The sequence below is a fragment of the Protopterus annectens genome, chromosome 4.part0 (assembly GCF_019279795.1).
Source record: "Protopterus annectens isolate FY-2018-M chromosome 4.part0, PAN1.0, whole genome shotgun sequence".
Classification (NCBI taxonomy): domain Eukaryota; kingdom Metazoa; phylum Chordata; order Ceratodontiformes; family Protopteridae; genus Protopterus; species Protopterus annectens.
The window spans coordinates 514,247,490-514,266,197 of record NC_056733.1 but is presented as its reverse complement, the minus strand read 5'-3'; the positions used below and the strand labels follow the sequence as shown (position 1 = coordinate 514,266,197).

The window sequence follows — 18,708 nt, the reverse complement described above, 5'->3', positions numbered from 1 at the left end:
AGCTCCCAAAAAAATCAATCAAAAAAGATCACTATAGCAGTCAACAGAAATGTAGCAATAATCTACAAATTTAAAGGAAAAGTCCGTTTGGCTACTTAAAAACAGTTTTAGGTGGTCATTTAGATGAATTAGTCTGACTTTCAATGGCTTAACATGGCCAAAAAAAAAAAGACAGAAATTGTTTTGCCTTTTATATCACACACTTTATGGTGGAGCAAGTCCATCCCTGCAGAGTGGGCATTCAAAGCACAGGAAATCTTAGTAGATGTATGAACATCTGCAGTTAGTGTAATTCTCGCTTATGAATGGGAAATATGCACTTGAGCCAAACGATGTTTGTCTGATTAACAGCAGCATGAAAGCTTTATTATTGAAAGCCACTTTCTGCGAAAGGGAGGTGCTGCCCTTTCTCCACTGTTGTGCAACCAGGAGTTGGCATATATAAGTTGGGGGGTGTGGCGTTGTCTCCCCTCCACACATTGGGGATGCAGGGGGGGGCTTAATTTCCTATTCACTGAAAGTGTCTTTCAGCAATTTTTTTCACTGTTTTGAGTGTCACACAAACGTTCAGGGAATGATCATGAATTCTATGAATGACACTGCAAGTAATGATCCTTACACATCTGCTAGCTATTGAATACAAATGTTTTATCACTATCAATATGAATGTATTGTGAAAAATAGTGTTCAACTATCGGTTATTACGAAAACAACAAAGAACGAGAGAAAATTTAAAGAGCAAGTCATCTTAAAGCATCCCAAGTATGGGATACAGACACTAGCAATTAAATGCATGTTATGTGGAATATTACCTTTTCTGGACAATGAGGTTGATGTTGCGAAGTGCTACATACTGCAGCTCAGGTTCTGAAGACAACAGTGTCACCAAAGGGGGAGCTAGTTTCTTCAGCAGTGTACCATAATAATCCAAATCCTTTGACAGCATTTCCATAAACTTCATTAGGACCTTGACTGCTGAAAGGACGACTGCAGAGTTGGCATGAGACAGGCGAGGCGTAACTCTTTCACAAATGCTGAAAGGTAGATGCAGTGCTTAACTCTTTCTAGTATTACAATTATTTTTCACTAAGCTTCATTACTATTGCTATTCAGAGACTATTCATAAACAGTTACTTACAGTAACAAATTAAAAAAACAATAGAATTTTATATTAAGGGCAAAAGGGTGCCACACAGGTTAACCATGTAGTCTCAGGTCTTCTCTAAATACACAATACAATTTGGCCTGTCTTTTTCAATTTTCAGTTTAAAGTCAAAGACACAATTATTAGCTCTTAGCTTCAATCAAGTATTTTAACAGCAGCAAACATGCAATTCTGCAAAATTAAAGTAACAATAATACTGTATCAGTTGACCTATAAGACGACCTTTGTTAGTGATTCCTAAAACTGGTTCATCCTCATCCATCAATCACAAACAAGAAGCCTGCTAAATAAGAAACAGAATCTATGATTTCTGATAAAAATGCAGCTAAAAGTTCAAGTCGCTATTTCTGCCTTTTCAGAAACTAACACTATATGCTTTCCCTTAAAATAACAATGGTTTGAGATGAACCAGTGGAAGCAGATGGCAACATCTCATGGGCTAACAGAAGCAAACCACACTCACAACTGAGGAAAAGCCCTGGGCAGGATCTCTGACCAGGTCATTAAAAACTCAGGCAAAAGTACAGAGGCATCAACTCCCTCAGGGAGCAACTTACTTGGTTTCTCAGTGTCTGTATTTTTTATGAAGCTCTGAAGTCTCTGTACTTCTTTCCATTTAACAAGGAAGTTGATAAGACGGCTCTAACTCTTTGTGAAATTTCTCTTATCAGAACAGCAGTGGGCGTGCAGTGACAGTGCTTAACAAAAGCCCAGACATCTTTGTCTAATTTAGTAACATTTTCTTACTTTCGCACTAAACTTCAAATGTTTCAATGTGATTAGGCGTCACTAAAAATAGTACTCTTTCGACAGGGGTCTTTCTCCTACAAGAACATCTGCAGGTAAATCCAGGCACCCAGCAGTGCCCGCAAATGGTCTACTGTGATCAGTGTACCACCTCAGTAAACAAAATAAATAAATATTTTTTCAGAAATGTCAACAGACATAAAAAATGCCTAGAATAATCAGTACACAGCAGAAGAAATGTCATTAATCTGAATATATTATAAATGCTGAAAGGAGCCAAAAATGTTTCCTGTTCTGTTACAGAACAAGAAGCCAAATGACCAACTAAGTGATGCAGGTAACCAGTCACTTTAACAGTAAAAAAAAAAAAAAAACAAACAAAACATGGATGAAACACTGCGTTACTGCAGCAATAATCTACATAATAAACCATAACTGTTTTCCAGCTGTCCGGCCACTAGCACAATGTTCATTTTTCTTCACTGCTTCTCTTTTTTGCTTTCCTGGTAAAAGTAGCCTACTTTCAAATTTCATCACTGTGATCAACTACCAATCAACCAACAAATTTTACTGTTCCACAGTCCCAACCATGGGCCATTCACTAACACTACCCAGCAGCTGGATACAATGCTCCTAAACAGACTTGGCAGGAAGAGGGAAACTCATTTTTTTCAAGTGACTATTTTTCCAGTCTCTAAATCGCTACTTAAATTTGCGGCTCTACACAGAGATTGACCGTATCCTTTAGCCTTCCTAACATTTATGCATTTAATAAAATTAAGATGCAAATGATTACAAGAAGGAAGGCATTATCTTAAATTGTCAGATTACCAGAAAAACTGCAGCCTTACTAAAGCAAACACCTCTTTCTAGTTCTACGCACATTTGTATGTGTACACAGACACACACACAGACACACACACACAGAAAACCTCACTGAAAAAGCAAGGAAACAATTTTCTGTCACAAAAGTGTAGTCTTAGCTGTCTGCTGACATTTACAAAACCTGCTGTGCGAGACCAGTTCAGGGCATGATACAAGTATAGCTTGTAAAGAATACAACAATAGCCATAAAAACTTCTGCAGCTGTAACCAGAGTGTAACATATTTGGCTAGCTTAAAACAGGTGCATAAACATTTTAACTTGGGAGAAAAAGCTTCTGATTTACCTCTGAGCTTCTCGGTCATCTTTGGGTATATAGCTGGCCAGACAGTCAAGAATGAAAATCTGACCCCACTCAGTACACTCATTCAGGGCAGTAAGCAGTTTGTTAATAGACTGAGGATTGAGGTCCAATAGGTTACTGTTGGGGTGCGATTCTGCAATCTCAGACAGTGCTGCGACAGCATTAGCTACCACCTGTAAGGAATAAGAAGATAACGGGAGGAAGGAAATATTCAGTTACAGCAATATAACAAATTCAACAAAAATTCCATCTTTAACCAAACATTTGTCACATGTTTGAGTACCAGCAGAATTCAAAGTAAACAAGGAATCTAACTACACCACCTTTTTTATTCAATAAATGGTTTTCGCTGAACAATAATAACTCAGTGAGCCAGTACTGTTCCAATGTCACAGCAGTCTAGACAGACACATTCGCAAAATGAATGACAAGCAGAAAATTATGAGAAGGAGCAATTCACAAAAGAGTACTGTAGGGATCAAAGATGTAATACAAAACTTTAGACAGTACAAATGGATAGCATACAATGATCAACAGCAGCTTGCACAGCACTAATTCCATGTTTAGCCCATAACATACAGCAAAATGGGAAAAATGAAACCCAGAAAGAAAATTTAATACAACAGTCATAGTTATTTTGATGTCCACAGAATGACTGGCAGCATAAGCAAAGGAAGCTTCAAGTTAAGAAGCATGTAAAACAGAAAGAAGAAATAGGGGTAAACCTGATGTGGGTATCAAACATCTGCATAAAGTAATACTTGATACAGTGGATTCAGCTTACAGCAGTCTTTATAAAGATGCTTGATCTAAAACAATAAAATGTAGGAAGGAATATACAGGTAAGAAAACAAACCTCTTCTCAGATAAGTGGTATTGAACTGGAAAGCCTCCCAGAAGAACCCAAAGAGAGTTCCTTAACTAAGGAATATGGAGAGGAAAAGCTTTCCAACAACAATACCAATGTTGTGGCAACAGAAAGATGGGTGGACAAGTAAGACATAAAAAAGAAGGTGGATTTGGGAGATAAATACAAAAATCAAAAGCGTTACAACAGTGGATGCTGTTTTTTTTTTCCACACCTGGAGCTGACCACTGGCTGCCACAGATGCCTCTTCTCATCCACCAGGCTCTCCTCTTCCATCCTTGGACTTACTCTTATCTATGCTCAAGGCCAGTGACAACAGCAAGGCATCCCAATGCAATATCATATTGCTGCTCAGGAGTATTTTTAACTTGGGCCCCAACTTCCCCATAATCCATTTTGCACACCTATACACTTCAAATAGTAGACAGATGTGCAATGGGGATGTGCAGTGCACATCTGTCCTGTGGCAAACCAGCCAATGTCCCTCCTCTATTCTCACTTAGAAAAATGCTCCTTCATGCATCCACAGCCTCCACCAGGGATCAAACACAAGCAGTGTCATGGTATGCTCACTACCTCCCCCACCCTACCCACAGATGGGCACACCCATGGCTCCCCTGCAATCGCTCAGATGCCCAAGCTGTTAACAGAACCTGGGTTAGCTGAGCCACAGTAAGGGTGTTATCCCTCTATGCCATGGCTCAGTATGCAACTGGAATGTTGGCACATAAGAATTTTGTTTCTTTTTTTTTCCCTAATATGATCTGACCACAGAAGTGATTTAAATACGATCTGACAACAGAAGAGATTTAATCTTGTACAAGGCACCCCAATGAAAAAAAAATCTTATCAACTTTGTTTCAGAAGTATAATGTGCTCACCTATCTAAATGTATTCAGAATATGAAGTGATTTGTAAAAAGTCTTGTGTAAAATAAAACATGAAGGACAAAAAAAAAAAAAAAAACAGTTAACCAATAGCCCAAAAGCCAGAGCTTGCAATATCTGAACATCAAAGCAATGAATTATTAATTTGGATATTTAAAAACGGAGGGAGTTACTCCAGCTCTCCACAGAGATTGCACTACAGCCATGCTTTGTACTTTCTGTCCTTTGACAGTCAACCTGATTATCCATGACCGACCCCCAACATGAAATATTGGTAAATGTACAAAACTATTAAATGCATGAGTTATATATCAGAGAGCCACATTATTTTAAGAAAAAAACCACCACAAAAATGAAATAAAAAGGAATTCCAGAACAATACAAAATTAAAGAAAAAGGGAAATCAGAATGTGTCAACATTTAAATTATATACAAGTCAAAATATTTAATGTGCGTACCATGGGATTTGTATCAGAAATTAGATCCTTCAGTGTGTCCAGAAAGCCTTGATCTTCCACCAGCTGTGCATTGATGTCATGAAGTTTAGCTACACAGACAGATGCTGTCTTCCTAACATATGGATCTTCATCCTTCAGACACTTGCGAAGAGGTTCACAAAGGTACTCCGTGATTTTATCCACCCGTATGCAGCCCATAGTTCGGACAGCCAGGGCACGAATAAGTGGGTTGGCATCTTCACAATCCTAAAATGAAGAATGCACACATTCAAGGCAGTCATATTGCTATGAAGAACAATGTAAAACTCAAAGAAAAGCTACTCTGTTAGCAATAAATTAAACACACTCGTGGCCATGGACTCCCACACTACTCAAATGAGGTAAGTGACATGCCTGCCTCTGTGGTGCAGAGGACATACTCCCAACTAAATCCCAGGTGACTGGTGATATAGTAGAAGCCTGGCACTAAGGGAGCCAGGCAGGGAGGGGGAGGAGTGAAGGACAATGGTCTGCTCACATCTACTGAGGGGAGGGATTGCACACACTCAGATCCACAGTAATTGATGCCTTCTTCCTAGAAGAGACCAGGAAGTTTACCACTTGTGCATCAGGGAGTGGGGCAGGAACACTTACAGAACACCCCTTGGAGAAGTGAAGGGATATCCTTCTCTCTTCCCAATGCATGCCCCTCCTGTGTGGCTTGCCACATGCATGTATAAGGATAGAGGAATGAAAAAAAAACTGTCTAAATGATAACCATTCCTGGCCAACACGCACCCATGTGATGTGGAACAAATGGTCCCATTGGCTGCGGAGGATGTTAATGACGGACAGGCAGTGGGGCAAAGAATGAAAAAAAATACTACTTGCCTTCACAAATGTGTTGACAGCCATGATAGCCATGTCAGGTTGACTCTTGGCATAATTCATCAGATAGAGATACACCAACTTCTTCAGTTCCAGGTTATCTGTCTGCATGCAGTTCACAACATCAGGGAAAAGAGCACTGCAAGGAAAAATGACAAGCTCAGAGGTAGAGGCTTTTAAAATTTCTGTTTACACAAAGTGCAGCTGTGTACACTTACCATAAATGTAGATGTTCGAGTGTATTCACTGTTGCAGTCATCACACTTGGGTTATCCTGTCAGGGGTAACCCTCAGTCGGCCCGAATACCAGACGCTTAGTATTTTTCGTCAGTTGCTGTTGCTCTAGGACTGACGTCAGGTTGTCAGTTGTATAAAATCAGGCAACTGATGCCATTACATCAGTTTTTCTTGCTCCCAAATAGGGAGCTAGGTTATAGTGGAAAAACACCACCAGTAGAAAGTAAATACCAAATGCCCTGTAATGAGTGAGGAAGAGATAGAGAGAAATAAGGGAGATGGAGGGTGGGAAACCAGGACTGCAACAGTGAATACACTCAAACATCTACATTTACGGTAAGTGTACACAACTGTACTATGTTCTTCATGTTTCACTGTTGCAGTCATCACACTTGGGTTGATTCCCAAAGCTGAAGTAAAGGGTGGAGGCAGGGTGGAGGCAGTCAAGAAGAGTTGGGGCTGGCTAGTATGCCCTGCAAGACTGCAGTTGCAAAGCCTGCCCTGGATTTGGGAAAGATAGGCAGGTGGTAATGCTTGGTGAAGGTATGAACAGAACTCCATGTTGCTGCCACCAGAATGCCCCTGGTAGGGAACCCTCTGAGAAAAGCTGCAGAGGTGGAGGTTCCCCTTGTGTAATGTGTCCTGACCCCCTTAGGGGGTGGTTTCCCGTGGTGTTTGTAACAGAAATGGACACAGTGTGCTATCCATTTGGAGATGTTTGCTTGGATATGGCCTTGCCCTCCGCCCCTACTGCAAAACTGACTAGTAACTGGTCAGTTTTCCTAAAGGGCTTAGTCCTATCCAGGTAGAATCTGAGCTGTCTGTGCACATCTAAAAAGTGCAGGATCCTTTCCCCCTTATTTTGAGGCTTAGCGAAAAAGGTGGGCAAATGAATAGATTGGTTGAGAGCCACACTGGACACCAATTTAGGCATGAAAGTTGGGTCAGTCCTGAGGGAGACCCTGTCAGCATGAAAAATAATAAAGGGTTCCACAGCCATGAGTGCTTGTAGCTCAGACACTCTTCTAGCTGAACTGATGACCAGAAGCAAGGCTGTTTTCCAAGAGAGGAATTTTAACTCTGTTGAAGCTGCAGGCTCAAAGGGGGGTAAGCGTGAGCTTTTCAAATACAAAGTTAAGGTCCCAGCTGGGGAAGGAGCTCTTCTGGACAGCCTTAAGTTGTTAGCCCCTCTTAGGAACTGTAATGAGAGGGTGAGAAAAGAGAGGTGGCTCTGTGCTGTAATGAGCAGAGATGGCAGAGGCATGGATTTTGACAGAAAAGAAGTGTAGGCCCCCTGTGAAATAGGTCTGCTAGGTAATCCAGGACGATAGGTAGGGAGGGCTGTGCCGGTTCAGCTCCTTTAGCCTCGATCCAGGTGCAATACCTTTTCCACCTGTCAGCATAGGATTTTCTAGTGCTGGGGCATCTGGCCTCACGTATAATGTCCAGGACTTGCTTGCTTACACTGGGCACTGGAGGAGAGTTCAGGGAATAAGCCAGGCTGTCAGGTTCAGGGTCTGCAATTGTGGATGCAAGAATTCTCCACTCTGATGGGTCAGGAGATTTGGGATCTGAGGGAGGTGCCATGGAGGCAGCGGTGACCGACTGCGCAGTAGTGGATATCAGTGTTGGTGTGGCCAGTCTGGGGCAATCAGGATTGCTTTTGGTTTTTCCTCCCTTATTTTGAGTAGTACCCTTGTGAGAAGAGGTAGAGGGGGAAATGCACAGATCGAGAAGTTTACCCATTGGAAGGATAGGTCATTCACTTTCCAGGCCTTGCTGTGAGGTTCCCTGGTGCAGAATTTGCTGAGCCGATGGTTGTTGTGAGAGGCAAATCGGTCCACCTTTGGGGTACCCCATTTCTGGGTTACAAGGCTGAAGGTGCTGTGGTTTAACTGCCACTCATGTGGGTCTAGGAGATTTCTGCTTAAATGGTCTGCCAGAGATTTTTGGTTGCCTGGCAGAAATTGTTCTAGCAGGTGAATTTGCATAGCTGACACTGTGTGCCAAAGGGTCATGGCTAGCCTGCAGAGTGGATAAGAGTGAGTTCCTCCCTGCTTGTTGATGTACTGTGGTGTTCTCTATTTTGATTAGTAGAGGCCCTGGAGAGAGTAGGGGGTTGAAAGCTGTCAGAGCATGCTGAACAGCTAGCATTTATTTTTGGTTGATGTGCAGATATATTTGGTTTGGCCTCCAGTGGCCCTGAATACACCTGCCATCCAGGTGCACCCCCCCAGGCATAGTCTGATGCGTCTGTGGTTAGGGTCTGGGCAGCATGGGATTGTGAAAATGGAAGGCCCTTGTTGTGGTTGCATGCTGCTGCCCACCAAAGAAAATCTTTCCTTAGACAGAGTATCATAGGTATGATAGTTTCCAGATCCTGAGAGTGTTGACAAAGGCTTTTTAGTACCACTGAAGTTTCCTCATATGCAGTCTGGCATATGGAATGAGAAGAATGCAGGAAAACATGAACCCTAGAGATTGCAGGATTTTTCTTGTGGATAACTGGGTTCTGGTGGCTAGCTGAGAGAAGTAGCCAGTCAGACAGGTTTGTTTTTCTGGAGTAAGGAAAGCCATCTGGAAGGCTGTGTCCAGACTTGCTCCCAGGAATACAACTTTTCGAGTGGGGACTAGTTTGGATTTCTTTTCATTTACAGTGTATCCCAGTGAGGTCAGTAGGTCCTTTACAAAGGTCAGGTGATGTAATAGCTTTTCCTGACTGTCTGCCTGAATCAGCCAGTTGTCCAAGTAGGGCTAAATTTGAATATTTCTTTGTCTGCAAAAAGCAATGGCAGGAGCCAGGCATTTTGTGAAATCTCTGGGAGCAGTGGATAAGCCAAAGGGAAGTGCAGAGAACTGAAAGTGCATAGGTCCTGCCCTGAAATGCAGCTATTTCCTGCAAGTATCCCTGACTGGGATGTGCTGATAGGCCTCTTCTAGGTCTAGGGTAGCTAACCAAGCATCTTTGGATAGCATAGGAAGAAGCTGCTGGAGTGTGAACATTTTGAATTGTAGTATCACCAGGAAGGTGTTTAGAATAGATAGATCTAGGATTGGGCGCCATGTGCCCTCTTTTCTGGATACCAGGAAAAGTCTGAAATAGAAACCTTGGCCTATCTGGTCTGCAGGAACAGGCTGTATTGGCTGTATTGCCCTCATGGAGAGCAGAGAATGAACTTGGTTTTGGGCCACTGCCCACTGGTTTAGAGGAAGATCTGGGAACCCTTTTGGGGTTGCCAGTGTGTGGAAATAAAATATGTACCCCCTAGGACACTATGCTCAGGAACCATCGGTAGTTGGTGATGGAGGCCCAGTTTTTTGCATGGGAGGCAAGTTTTCCTCCTAGGGGCACAAGTAGGTGGGCAGAAGTAAGGGGTGGAGTTGGAAAGTCATTGTGAGTTCTTTCCATAAGGGGATGGCTTAACACTCCCTGTTTTTGAATTGGAGGTACTCCATTGCTTAGATCTCTGCATTCCCTTGGACTGCTGTCTGGGGGGTCTACTTCCCCTAGGTCTAGTCCGAGTCGGTCTTGAGGGGGCTGGAAAGGACTAGTGCTTGGAGGGGCGATGCCTACTGTATCTTGGAGGCTGAACTTGCAAAAAGTCTTTAACTATCTGCATAGATTTAGCTTTTCCTTCTATCTTTTTTAACTGACTAACCCAGAGTACCTTCTCATGGTGCCTGTGTGCTTAACACAGAGCGTGCCATGAGATACTAATTTCAAGCTGTTACCCCCCAAGTGCCTTCCTGAAGTGCAAGAAACTGTAGTTCACATTTGTAGTTGGACCTAATGTAAAACACACTGAAATCGTAATTGAACATGTAAATTACATTATGTAGTTACGATTCAGTGCGTTTTTACATTAAGTTCACATTAAAGTTTTACTACAAATTCCGTGTAAAAGGTCCTTGATAAAGCAAGTGGTGGCAGCCAATTGGATTCTTGCAATCCGAGCCACCACTTGCGTACCAGCTCCACCCCCAACCTAATTTTCTTTTGTTTTATCCAAATAAATAGAGAGTCCAGCAACAGGTATTTATTTTCTTTTTGATAATATTTGGAGACTTTACCTGCTGCTGGATCCCTCTATTTTATTTGGGCATGCGCGAATCTACACTACAAGGGGTTCCCATTCAGCTTGGGCCAAGAACTGCAGTTTTTTTTTTTTTTTCCTTCTGGTAAGCTGTTATCTTTTTTTCCTTCCCAAGCCTGGAGTAGCTAGCCGTGTAAGTAGTGATGGTAACTGCTGTGACATAATAAAATAACACTGATATAAAACATGTTCTGTTAAATTTGGACACTGCATTATCCTCTTGTTGAAATCGGCCATTTGACATCGGTGAGAAAAAAACTGCACTGCATCGTCCTTTTGTTGAAATCGGAAAATGCGTGGCCTAAAGGTTACATTTTCCTGTCTAAAGCTTGTTTGCTTGTATGCAAAATGTGGAGCTATTCTAAATATATATGCATGACTTACAAAATGTAAAAATAGCTTCAGGGATAGTGGCACGCACACAGACATGTGCATGTGTGTAAAAACCGGTACGCTATACACACTATCGTTTTTGGCCATACTAAATAGCCCACTGGTGTTCCACATTATTTCAGATTTTTTTCACAACTCAGGCCTTTGTAGTATTAGGTCTTGCAGTGTTTTTTGTTCACAACTCAAACCTTTGTGTCCTAAATAGACTAAATTAGCCTGATCGTAATGAACTACACAAAACCCCGACTGTAACCCTAAACACCTTGCCCATCCTTAAACCTAAATCCCCCGATTGTTCTCGAACCCCAGTCCTCCCTTCTCACTCCTCTCCTGCCCCCAGGCCCTAAACCTAAATCCTAGTTAGCAGGATAATAACATCCATTCCCAGATCCTGCTATTTATTTCTCAGAGCATTGATTTGTGTGTGCCACTTTCCGAAAGGACAGCCTCAACTTCAAACAAGCAAAGTTCAGCTGCAACTGAGTCCTGTTTATAAAACATAGGTAAGTGTACTGGAAGAGAATAGCACCCCATAATGCCTCGCATCGTCTGCATTTCAATATTTTCAATTGCTCCCACATGAAGCAGACGCTGGTTTCTCACTTTCCAAATCACAGCCATAACATACACATTTTCTTTAACTTTTATTTTTGCAGGTACGCTTTTATAGAAATGTTGGTAAAAGGGAATTATTTCCTTAGAAGCTCCAGTGTTAGTGTCTGGCTCATATGAGCAAAGAGCATTTCTTACGTACACTGTTCACTACTGTTTGGTACAATCGAATCTTTTGTAGCATTTAATCAACCTTATTATGCTTGAGAATTCTGTGTTGTTGATGTTAGTGCATTTTTATATACCTGAAGTTCCCAGCAAGTGTTCTTCTGGTAAAAACTATGCAGCTTCTACTCTGTAGGCTTGGCTGTGCTTCTTGTACTCCTATGCCTCTCAGCTGTACGTTATCTTGTGCTGTAGGACTTGAAACACTCTGTGTTATGACGACAAAATCCACGATAACTAACACAGAATTACAATGTTGTACTCATTATGTTGCGGTGAAGTGTTCAGCATACTGTGTTCTTGAGATGCCTTCTTGTTCCATATTGGAGGAATTGCTTCATATCTGAGAGAAGGAAGGGTGACAGCAATGGATGCTACACATAGGTCTCTACTTGGATTGAAATCTGAGGGCAGTATGATATGGTTTGCGGGTAAAAAAAAAGTGCCATATTTATGTGTTGAATTTAAAATATACAAGTCAAAAAAGCAGACCAGCACAATTCGGTGTGGAAAAATATATTATATTATTTTATATTGGATAATACATGGTGTATTAAAAAATACACCTGCCCAACAAAAACATCAGACCGGTTTCAGCATAACTGCCTTCCTCAGTGAGCAATAGTTAATCGCTATTTCTAGTTTTATTATCCTTAATACATTCTCATTTTGATTTCTACAAAGATACATTTACTTTTTCCAGGACTGAAAATGTAAAATATCTTGTTTAGTGGTTATTTCTGATCAGACTAAGGATCTTTAGTGTTTTTTTCTGATCAGACTAAGGAAAGACATGCTAGTGCAGCATGCAGTGTACATACCAGCCATCCATTTATGCTGTACATCCACCTTATCCACTTTAGGATTGATAGTGTGACCAGAGACTGTCCAATCAAGCAATAAGCAGAAATGGGAAACTGGTCCACTGCAAGGCACACCCGTTCGCTCAAGTGCACTAGTTTATCATTGTCAGTCTACCTGCAAATTTATCTTAATGAGGTGGGAATGGGGGGGCACTGTTACAACACATGTGCATTCCACACAAAAGGCACCACTTCTAAGAGTCAAACCAGGGAGCAAAGAACTGTGAAGCAACAACATGCCAAGTGCTGCACCACTATTATGCTCAGACAAACTATTGCATCAAAACACATCAATACGTCATTATATTAATTATTGCAAATGCTTGCAAAGATATCACTAAAAGATCCCACACAGCATAGTAACTCAGGTTGACTTTTCCCAGTGGAGCATTCTTGGTTAGGAAAACTTAGAAGTGTTTTCTATGTGGAGAAAACACTTACCCCTTTTTAGAGAAAACACTTATAAATAAATGGAATTTATTTATGATGGCAGCCATAATATCCATGTTTGTATCTTGGAAATTCGGCAAAGTAGAGGTCAAAGATAACTGCATGCAGCTGTATCAGTGGCATAGAATCATAAATACCCAATTACAGCCTATCCATCCCAAGTTCATGTAATGGTTTTGGGTGCTTGGCATATGAATGTGGGAGGCAGCTGCTGATCCTGGGGGATGACATGTGTTTCTTAAATGGTATGAGCCATGTTCTAATGAGATGATTTTTATTTCTGCGGAGATTGTGGCTGGTGATTGATATTAGTGAATTGTAATGACAGATGTCAGAGTGGCCTTTTACGGCTGAAATGTTCTGAAATGGCTAATTTTGTCATTACTGGGTTGATTAATTGCTTACAGGGAATGTAATCTAGTACAATCAGCAAGATGAGTATAGTTTAGGTGACAGGAAAGGCTCAGGGATATAAATGTTATATACATTTGATTGCTGCTTTTAGAGTAGTTCTGGCATTGCTCAACTCAGTATGTAGGGCAATATTTCTGACTTTTTGTATTTGTTTACTTACAGACAACTGTATGCTACAACATTTACGTCAAAATACAGTACTGAGCATGTAGTCAAACTATATTTGGGTGGGATAAGAGGCTTAGTGAGATGTATTTTATTGCTGATTTTTGGCACTGCTCAATCAGGTGTTATTATTTGCAGACTAGTACCAGCATAGAGCTACCATATATATTGGGCACTATTCCTGGCTCTGTCGGTACTGTGCAGAATTTAGGTAGGAGGAAAGTACAGTTTTGAACCTACCATAAATGTAGATGTTAGAGTGCTAATACAGCTGCAGTCATAACAGATGGGCTTTCCTGCCGTCAGGCGGGTCCTCGGTCGGCCGAATTCCAAAGTCTAGGTCCGGCGTCGGATGTAGTCGCTTCTTCCCTGACGTCAGTGCGACAGGGGTATAAAAGAACCAGCCGACGCCATTTTCTTCAGTTTTTCTTGCCCCAGATGTCAGGTGCCCCCAGAAGGAAGGCAATACATAAATTTATAATAATAAATAACAATGCAATGCAATATAATCAAAAAATAGTAGTTGCAAGCAAATACACCATAAAAGAATACCCCAATCAGGTTGTATGAGGAGGTATTAGCCATTAGGCCTGTCCCAAGAGGGGAAGGAGGGAAACCTGGACTGCAGCTGTATTAGCACTCGAACATCTACATTTATGGTAGGTACAAAACTGTACTATGTTCCTCTTGCATACAGCTGCAGTCATAACAGATGGGTAGAATCCCAAAGCTAAAAAAGGGGTGGTAAGCACTAAGTGGAACTAGGAGGAGCCAGGATGCCCTGCAAGACTGCAGTGGCAAAGCCTGCTCTAGATTTGGAGTATCAGATCATAAACTAATCTCGCTGGAGGTCCTCATCCCGCCCCCACCTGAAATAAAAAAGACCACAGTGAAAAACTTCTCAAAAGCCGACTTCACACTTCTAAAAACTAATGTGGTCTCCTTTAAGGCCCCTGAGCCAGTGGTAAACATTACTCAAACCGCTGAATCACTTACAAATGCCTTCTACCAGCACCTACAGGACTGCATGGATCAGGCAATCCCAAACAAAACTAAGACTCTTTGTACCAAAGGCAAGCGTCCAGTCTGGTGGACCCCAGCCATAAACAAGCTCTACAACAAAAGGAGGAAGCTACTACAAGATAGAGCAAAATCCTTGAAAGGTAAGACACCTTTGATCATTATAAGTAAAAACTAAGAGCTCTCATAAAATCATCCAAGGCAAATTTTGAGAGAAAAATCACCAAGGACTCAAAAGACAATCATAAGGCCTTCTTTAGCTATGTTAGAAACCTAGGAGGAAACTCCCAGATATGCTCAGAATTAGTTCAAAATGATGTGAAGATTACTGAACCTACACACATTGCCAACATACTGGCTGACAGGTTCAGTGCAAACTTCTCGCCCTCCCCCAAAAGGAGAGATATATATACCAGAGGATTGTAGACCCACAAACATCTCCAACACCCAGGTGAGAACTGCTCTCTCCAAAGCAAAAAAACACAGCATCCATGGGACCGGATGGTGTCCCCGGCTGTGTGCTCCACGAACTCAATGAGGAATTAAACCCGCAGTTAGGACAGCTGTTTAATCTTAGCCTCACCTCAGGATACGTACCAAGGAGTGGCGCACGGCGACTGTGGTCCCACTTCACAAGGGCGGTGCCTCCACCGACCCTGGAAATTACCGTCCCATTAGCTTGACAAGCCTTATCTGCAAAGCCATGGAGAGGATCATAATGGAACTCATAAATAAAGACATAGGGAACTTGCAGACTTTGGATCCAACCCAGTTTGGCTTTGTCAAAGGCAGATCATGCCTTTTAAACTTGGTTGACTTTTTCGAGACAGTCACCAAGGCCATTGATGAGGGAAAGGCAGTCCATACAGCCTACCTTGACCTGGCAAAGGCCTTGACACAATACCCCACTCAGGTATCATCGAAAAACTCATCAGCTTGAATGTAAACCCATACATCACAAGATGGGTTGCAAACTGGCTAAGTGACAGAACCCACAGGGTCAGAGTTGCTGGAGCCATGTCAGACTCAAAGCCTGTCACAAGTGGTGTCCCACAGGGATCAGTCCTGGGTCCACTCTTGTTCGGCATCTACTTTTCTGAAGTACAAGCAAACACAGGAGGGTTATGGCTGACAAAGTTTGCAGATGACTGCAAACTGGGCGCCATAGTCGAAAACACATCTGACACAGATATCCTTCAGAAGGGCCTCACAGAAACGGATAACTGGTGCCAGAGCCATGGCCTAAAGTTAAATGCCAAGAAATGCATAGTCATACCCTTCGGGAAAAACAAGGTTACCCCTAGCTACCATATAGGTGGCAATCCACTGAGCACAGAAGAAGTCATCAGGGATCTGGGGACCCAGGTTGACAGTAGCCTTCGCTTGACACTCATGTTGCTAAAGTAGTTAGGAAAACCTTCTATATTGCCCACCTGATCATGAAGGGATTCACATCTAGATCAAGGGAGGTCATCGTCCCCTATACTCATCACTCATTAGACCTATGATTGAGTACAATGCCCCATTCGGAATGTATCTGACCCGACACCTGCAGCAGCTGGAAAGGCCCCAAAAATTCCTCACCAAAAGGATAAAGGGTCTCAAAAATATGTCTTATGCTGCCCGACTGAAAGAACTCCAGCTCTATTCAGTCTCATACCGCTTGCTCAGAGGTGACCTGTGCCTGACATATAAGGCCATGTCAAACCCTGATTTGATGAATATGCTTCACCTCAAAAAATCTAGATCCCTCAGAACCACAAGGGCGGGAGACTTAAACCTTGACACGGTTATTAATAGAATGTGCTGGAGGGACAGATCCATCACCTAGAGAATCCCTATGCTGTGGAACAAAATCCCGGTACATGTGAGGCAGAGCACCTCGCTGGCCTTGTTCAAGAGGAATCTTGACCAATGGATGGGGGATCGCAGATATACCCCAGGGATTACTTCAGTGTCACTGCTTGACAGAGGCACAGCAAAATATTAGGCAAAGTTTTATTCAAACTAAAGGGGTGGCGAAAGCCAAATAACTATGGGCTAGGCTTATAAATGCCCTTGGGCAGATAGCCTAGTACGAACCTATGAACCTAATGGTAGGTGATAGTGCTTGGAGAAAGTATGTACAGAACTCTAAGTGGCTGCTTCCAAAATATCTTTGGTAGGAACCCCCCTGAGGAAAACTGCAGAGGTAGCTGTGGCCCTTGTGGAGTGAGATCTGATGCCTGCAGGTACAGTTTTACCATGAAAAGAGTAACAAAAGCGTATGCAGTGGGCTATCCATTTTGAGATTGTCTGTTTGGAAATAGGCTTCCCTTGAGCTCCTGTAGCATAGGACACAAAGAGTTGCTCTGATTTTCTGAAAGGCTTTGTTCTGTCCAAATAATAACGTAGCTGTCTGTGAATGTCCAAGGAATGTAGTGGTCTCTCCCCTTTGTTTTGAGGATTAGGGTAAAAGGTAGGTAAGTGGATAGCCTGATTCAAGGCTACCCTGGATACTACCTTTGGCATAAAGGAAGGATTGGTTCGCAAGGAAACTCTGTCCTGATGGAAAATTATGAAAGGCTGCACAGCCATGAGGGCTTGTAGTTCCGAAACCCTGCGTGCTGAAGTGATAGCCAGAAGGAAGGCTGTTTTTCCAGGATAAATATTGCAATTCTGTTGAAGCAGCTGGCTCAAAAGGAGGCAAGGTCAGTTTTTCTAGAATGAAATTGAGGTCCCAAGCAGGTACTGGTTGCTTCCTTGGGGGTTTTATATTCTTAGCCCCTCTGAGGAACTGTCTTAAGAGGGGGTGAGAGAATAAAGGAGGATCAGTGTTGTATTCTGCAGAAATGGCTGAGGCCTGGATTTTGATGGAGGAGAATGAAAGTCCACTGCTTAGCATCTCGGCTAGGTACTGTAATATTTGAGGTAAATTCAGTATTCCCGGATTCTGTCCCTTTTTCTGATTCCAGGCACAAAACCGCTTCCATTTTGCGGAGTAGGCTTTTCTAGTAGAAGGCCTTCTGGCCTCCAAAATGACATCCTGCACCTCCTTGGAGAGTAGGGTCTGTTGTGAATTTAAGGAATCTTCCATGCGGCTAGATTGAGTGTTTTCAGCTGACTGTGAAGAGTTTTGAAGTTGTGCTGAGTCAGTAGAAGAGGCATTAGAGGCAGGATCCATAGTGGGGAATGAGTCAGGCTCCTGAGGAGTGGGTACCAGTGTTGTCTTGGCCAGTCTGGAGCAATGAGAATCATCTTTGGTCTGTCTGCTCTGGTTTTTAATAGAACTTTGGGCAGCAGAGAAGAGGTGGAAAGGCATAAACTGTCATTGTTGTCCAACTGAAAGAGTGAGTCCACTTTCCAGGCCTGTGGATAAAAGGTCCTTGAGCAGAATTTTGTCAATTGCTGATTTCTGTGGGTGGCAAAGAGATCTACGTCTGGCTTTCCCCATGCTTGAATTATCTTTGTAAAAACTTGAGGAAGCAACTTCCATTCGTGTGGATCTGTCATATTTCTGCTTAGGTTGTCTGCCAGCATGTTTTCCTTACCTGGCAGGTACTGTGCTTGAAGTTAGATTTGTAATTCCAGAGCCATGTTCCAAAGAGACATGGCTAGCCTGCATAGGGGATATGAATGGGTTCCTCCCTGTTTGTTTATGTACCACATTACTGTGGTGTTGTCTGTCCTTATCAATAGCTGGCCTGGATGCAGTAGGTCTTTGAAAGCCATAATAGCATTTATTACTGCTAGCATTTCCTTTTGATGTGTAGGTGCTTTTCTTTTTGGGACCATTTGCCCTGAATGCACCGATCTGTCATGTGCGCCCCCCCCAGGCGTAGTCCGAGGCGTCTGTTGTGATGACTTGATTTGCTTGAGGCTTGCAGAATGGGAGACCTATGTTTCTTTGGCATGCTTGAGCCCACCACAGAAATTCCTTTTGAATACATGGAATCAGTGGTATAATTGTTTCCAAACTGTGGCTGTGTTGAGACCATAAGTTTTTTAGGTACCACTGAAGTTTCCTCATATGCAGCTTTGCACATGGGATTAGCAGGATGCAAGATGCCATGAATCCCAGAGCCTGCAGGATTTTCCTTGCAGTCAGCCTGGTGAAGGTTGCCAGTTTTCTGAAGT

At 42.5% G+C, this 18,708-nt stretch overlaps 1 protein-coding gene across 6 annotated transcripts in view; it reads right to left on the bottom strand.

Moving 5' to 3' along the window:
• Positions 1-18,708, bottom strand: part of AP1B1 (adaptor related protein complex 1 subunit beta 1) — a 1,110,789-nt gene that overhangs the window by 931,930 nt on the left and 160,151 nt on the right. For all 6 annotated transcript variants that reach the window (XM_044068431.1, XM_044068429.1, XM_044068433.1 and 3 more), the window contains 4 exons: positions 6,183-6,318; positions 5,313-5,558; positions 3,082-3,272; positions 813-1,034 (listed from right to left, as the gene is read on the bottom strand). In XM_044068431.1, coding sequence (XP_043924366.1) covers positions 813-1,034; positions 3,082-3,272; positions 5,313-5,558; positions 6,183-6,318 — 795 coding nt within the window. The remainder of the gene's footprint in view (positions 1-812; positions 1,035-3,081; positions 3,273-5,312; positions 5,559-6,182; positions 6,319-18,708) is intronic.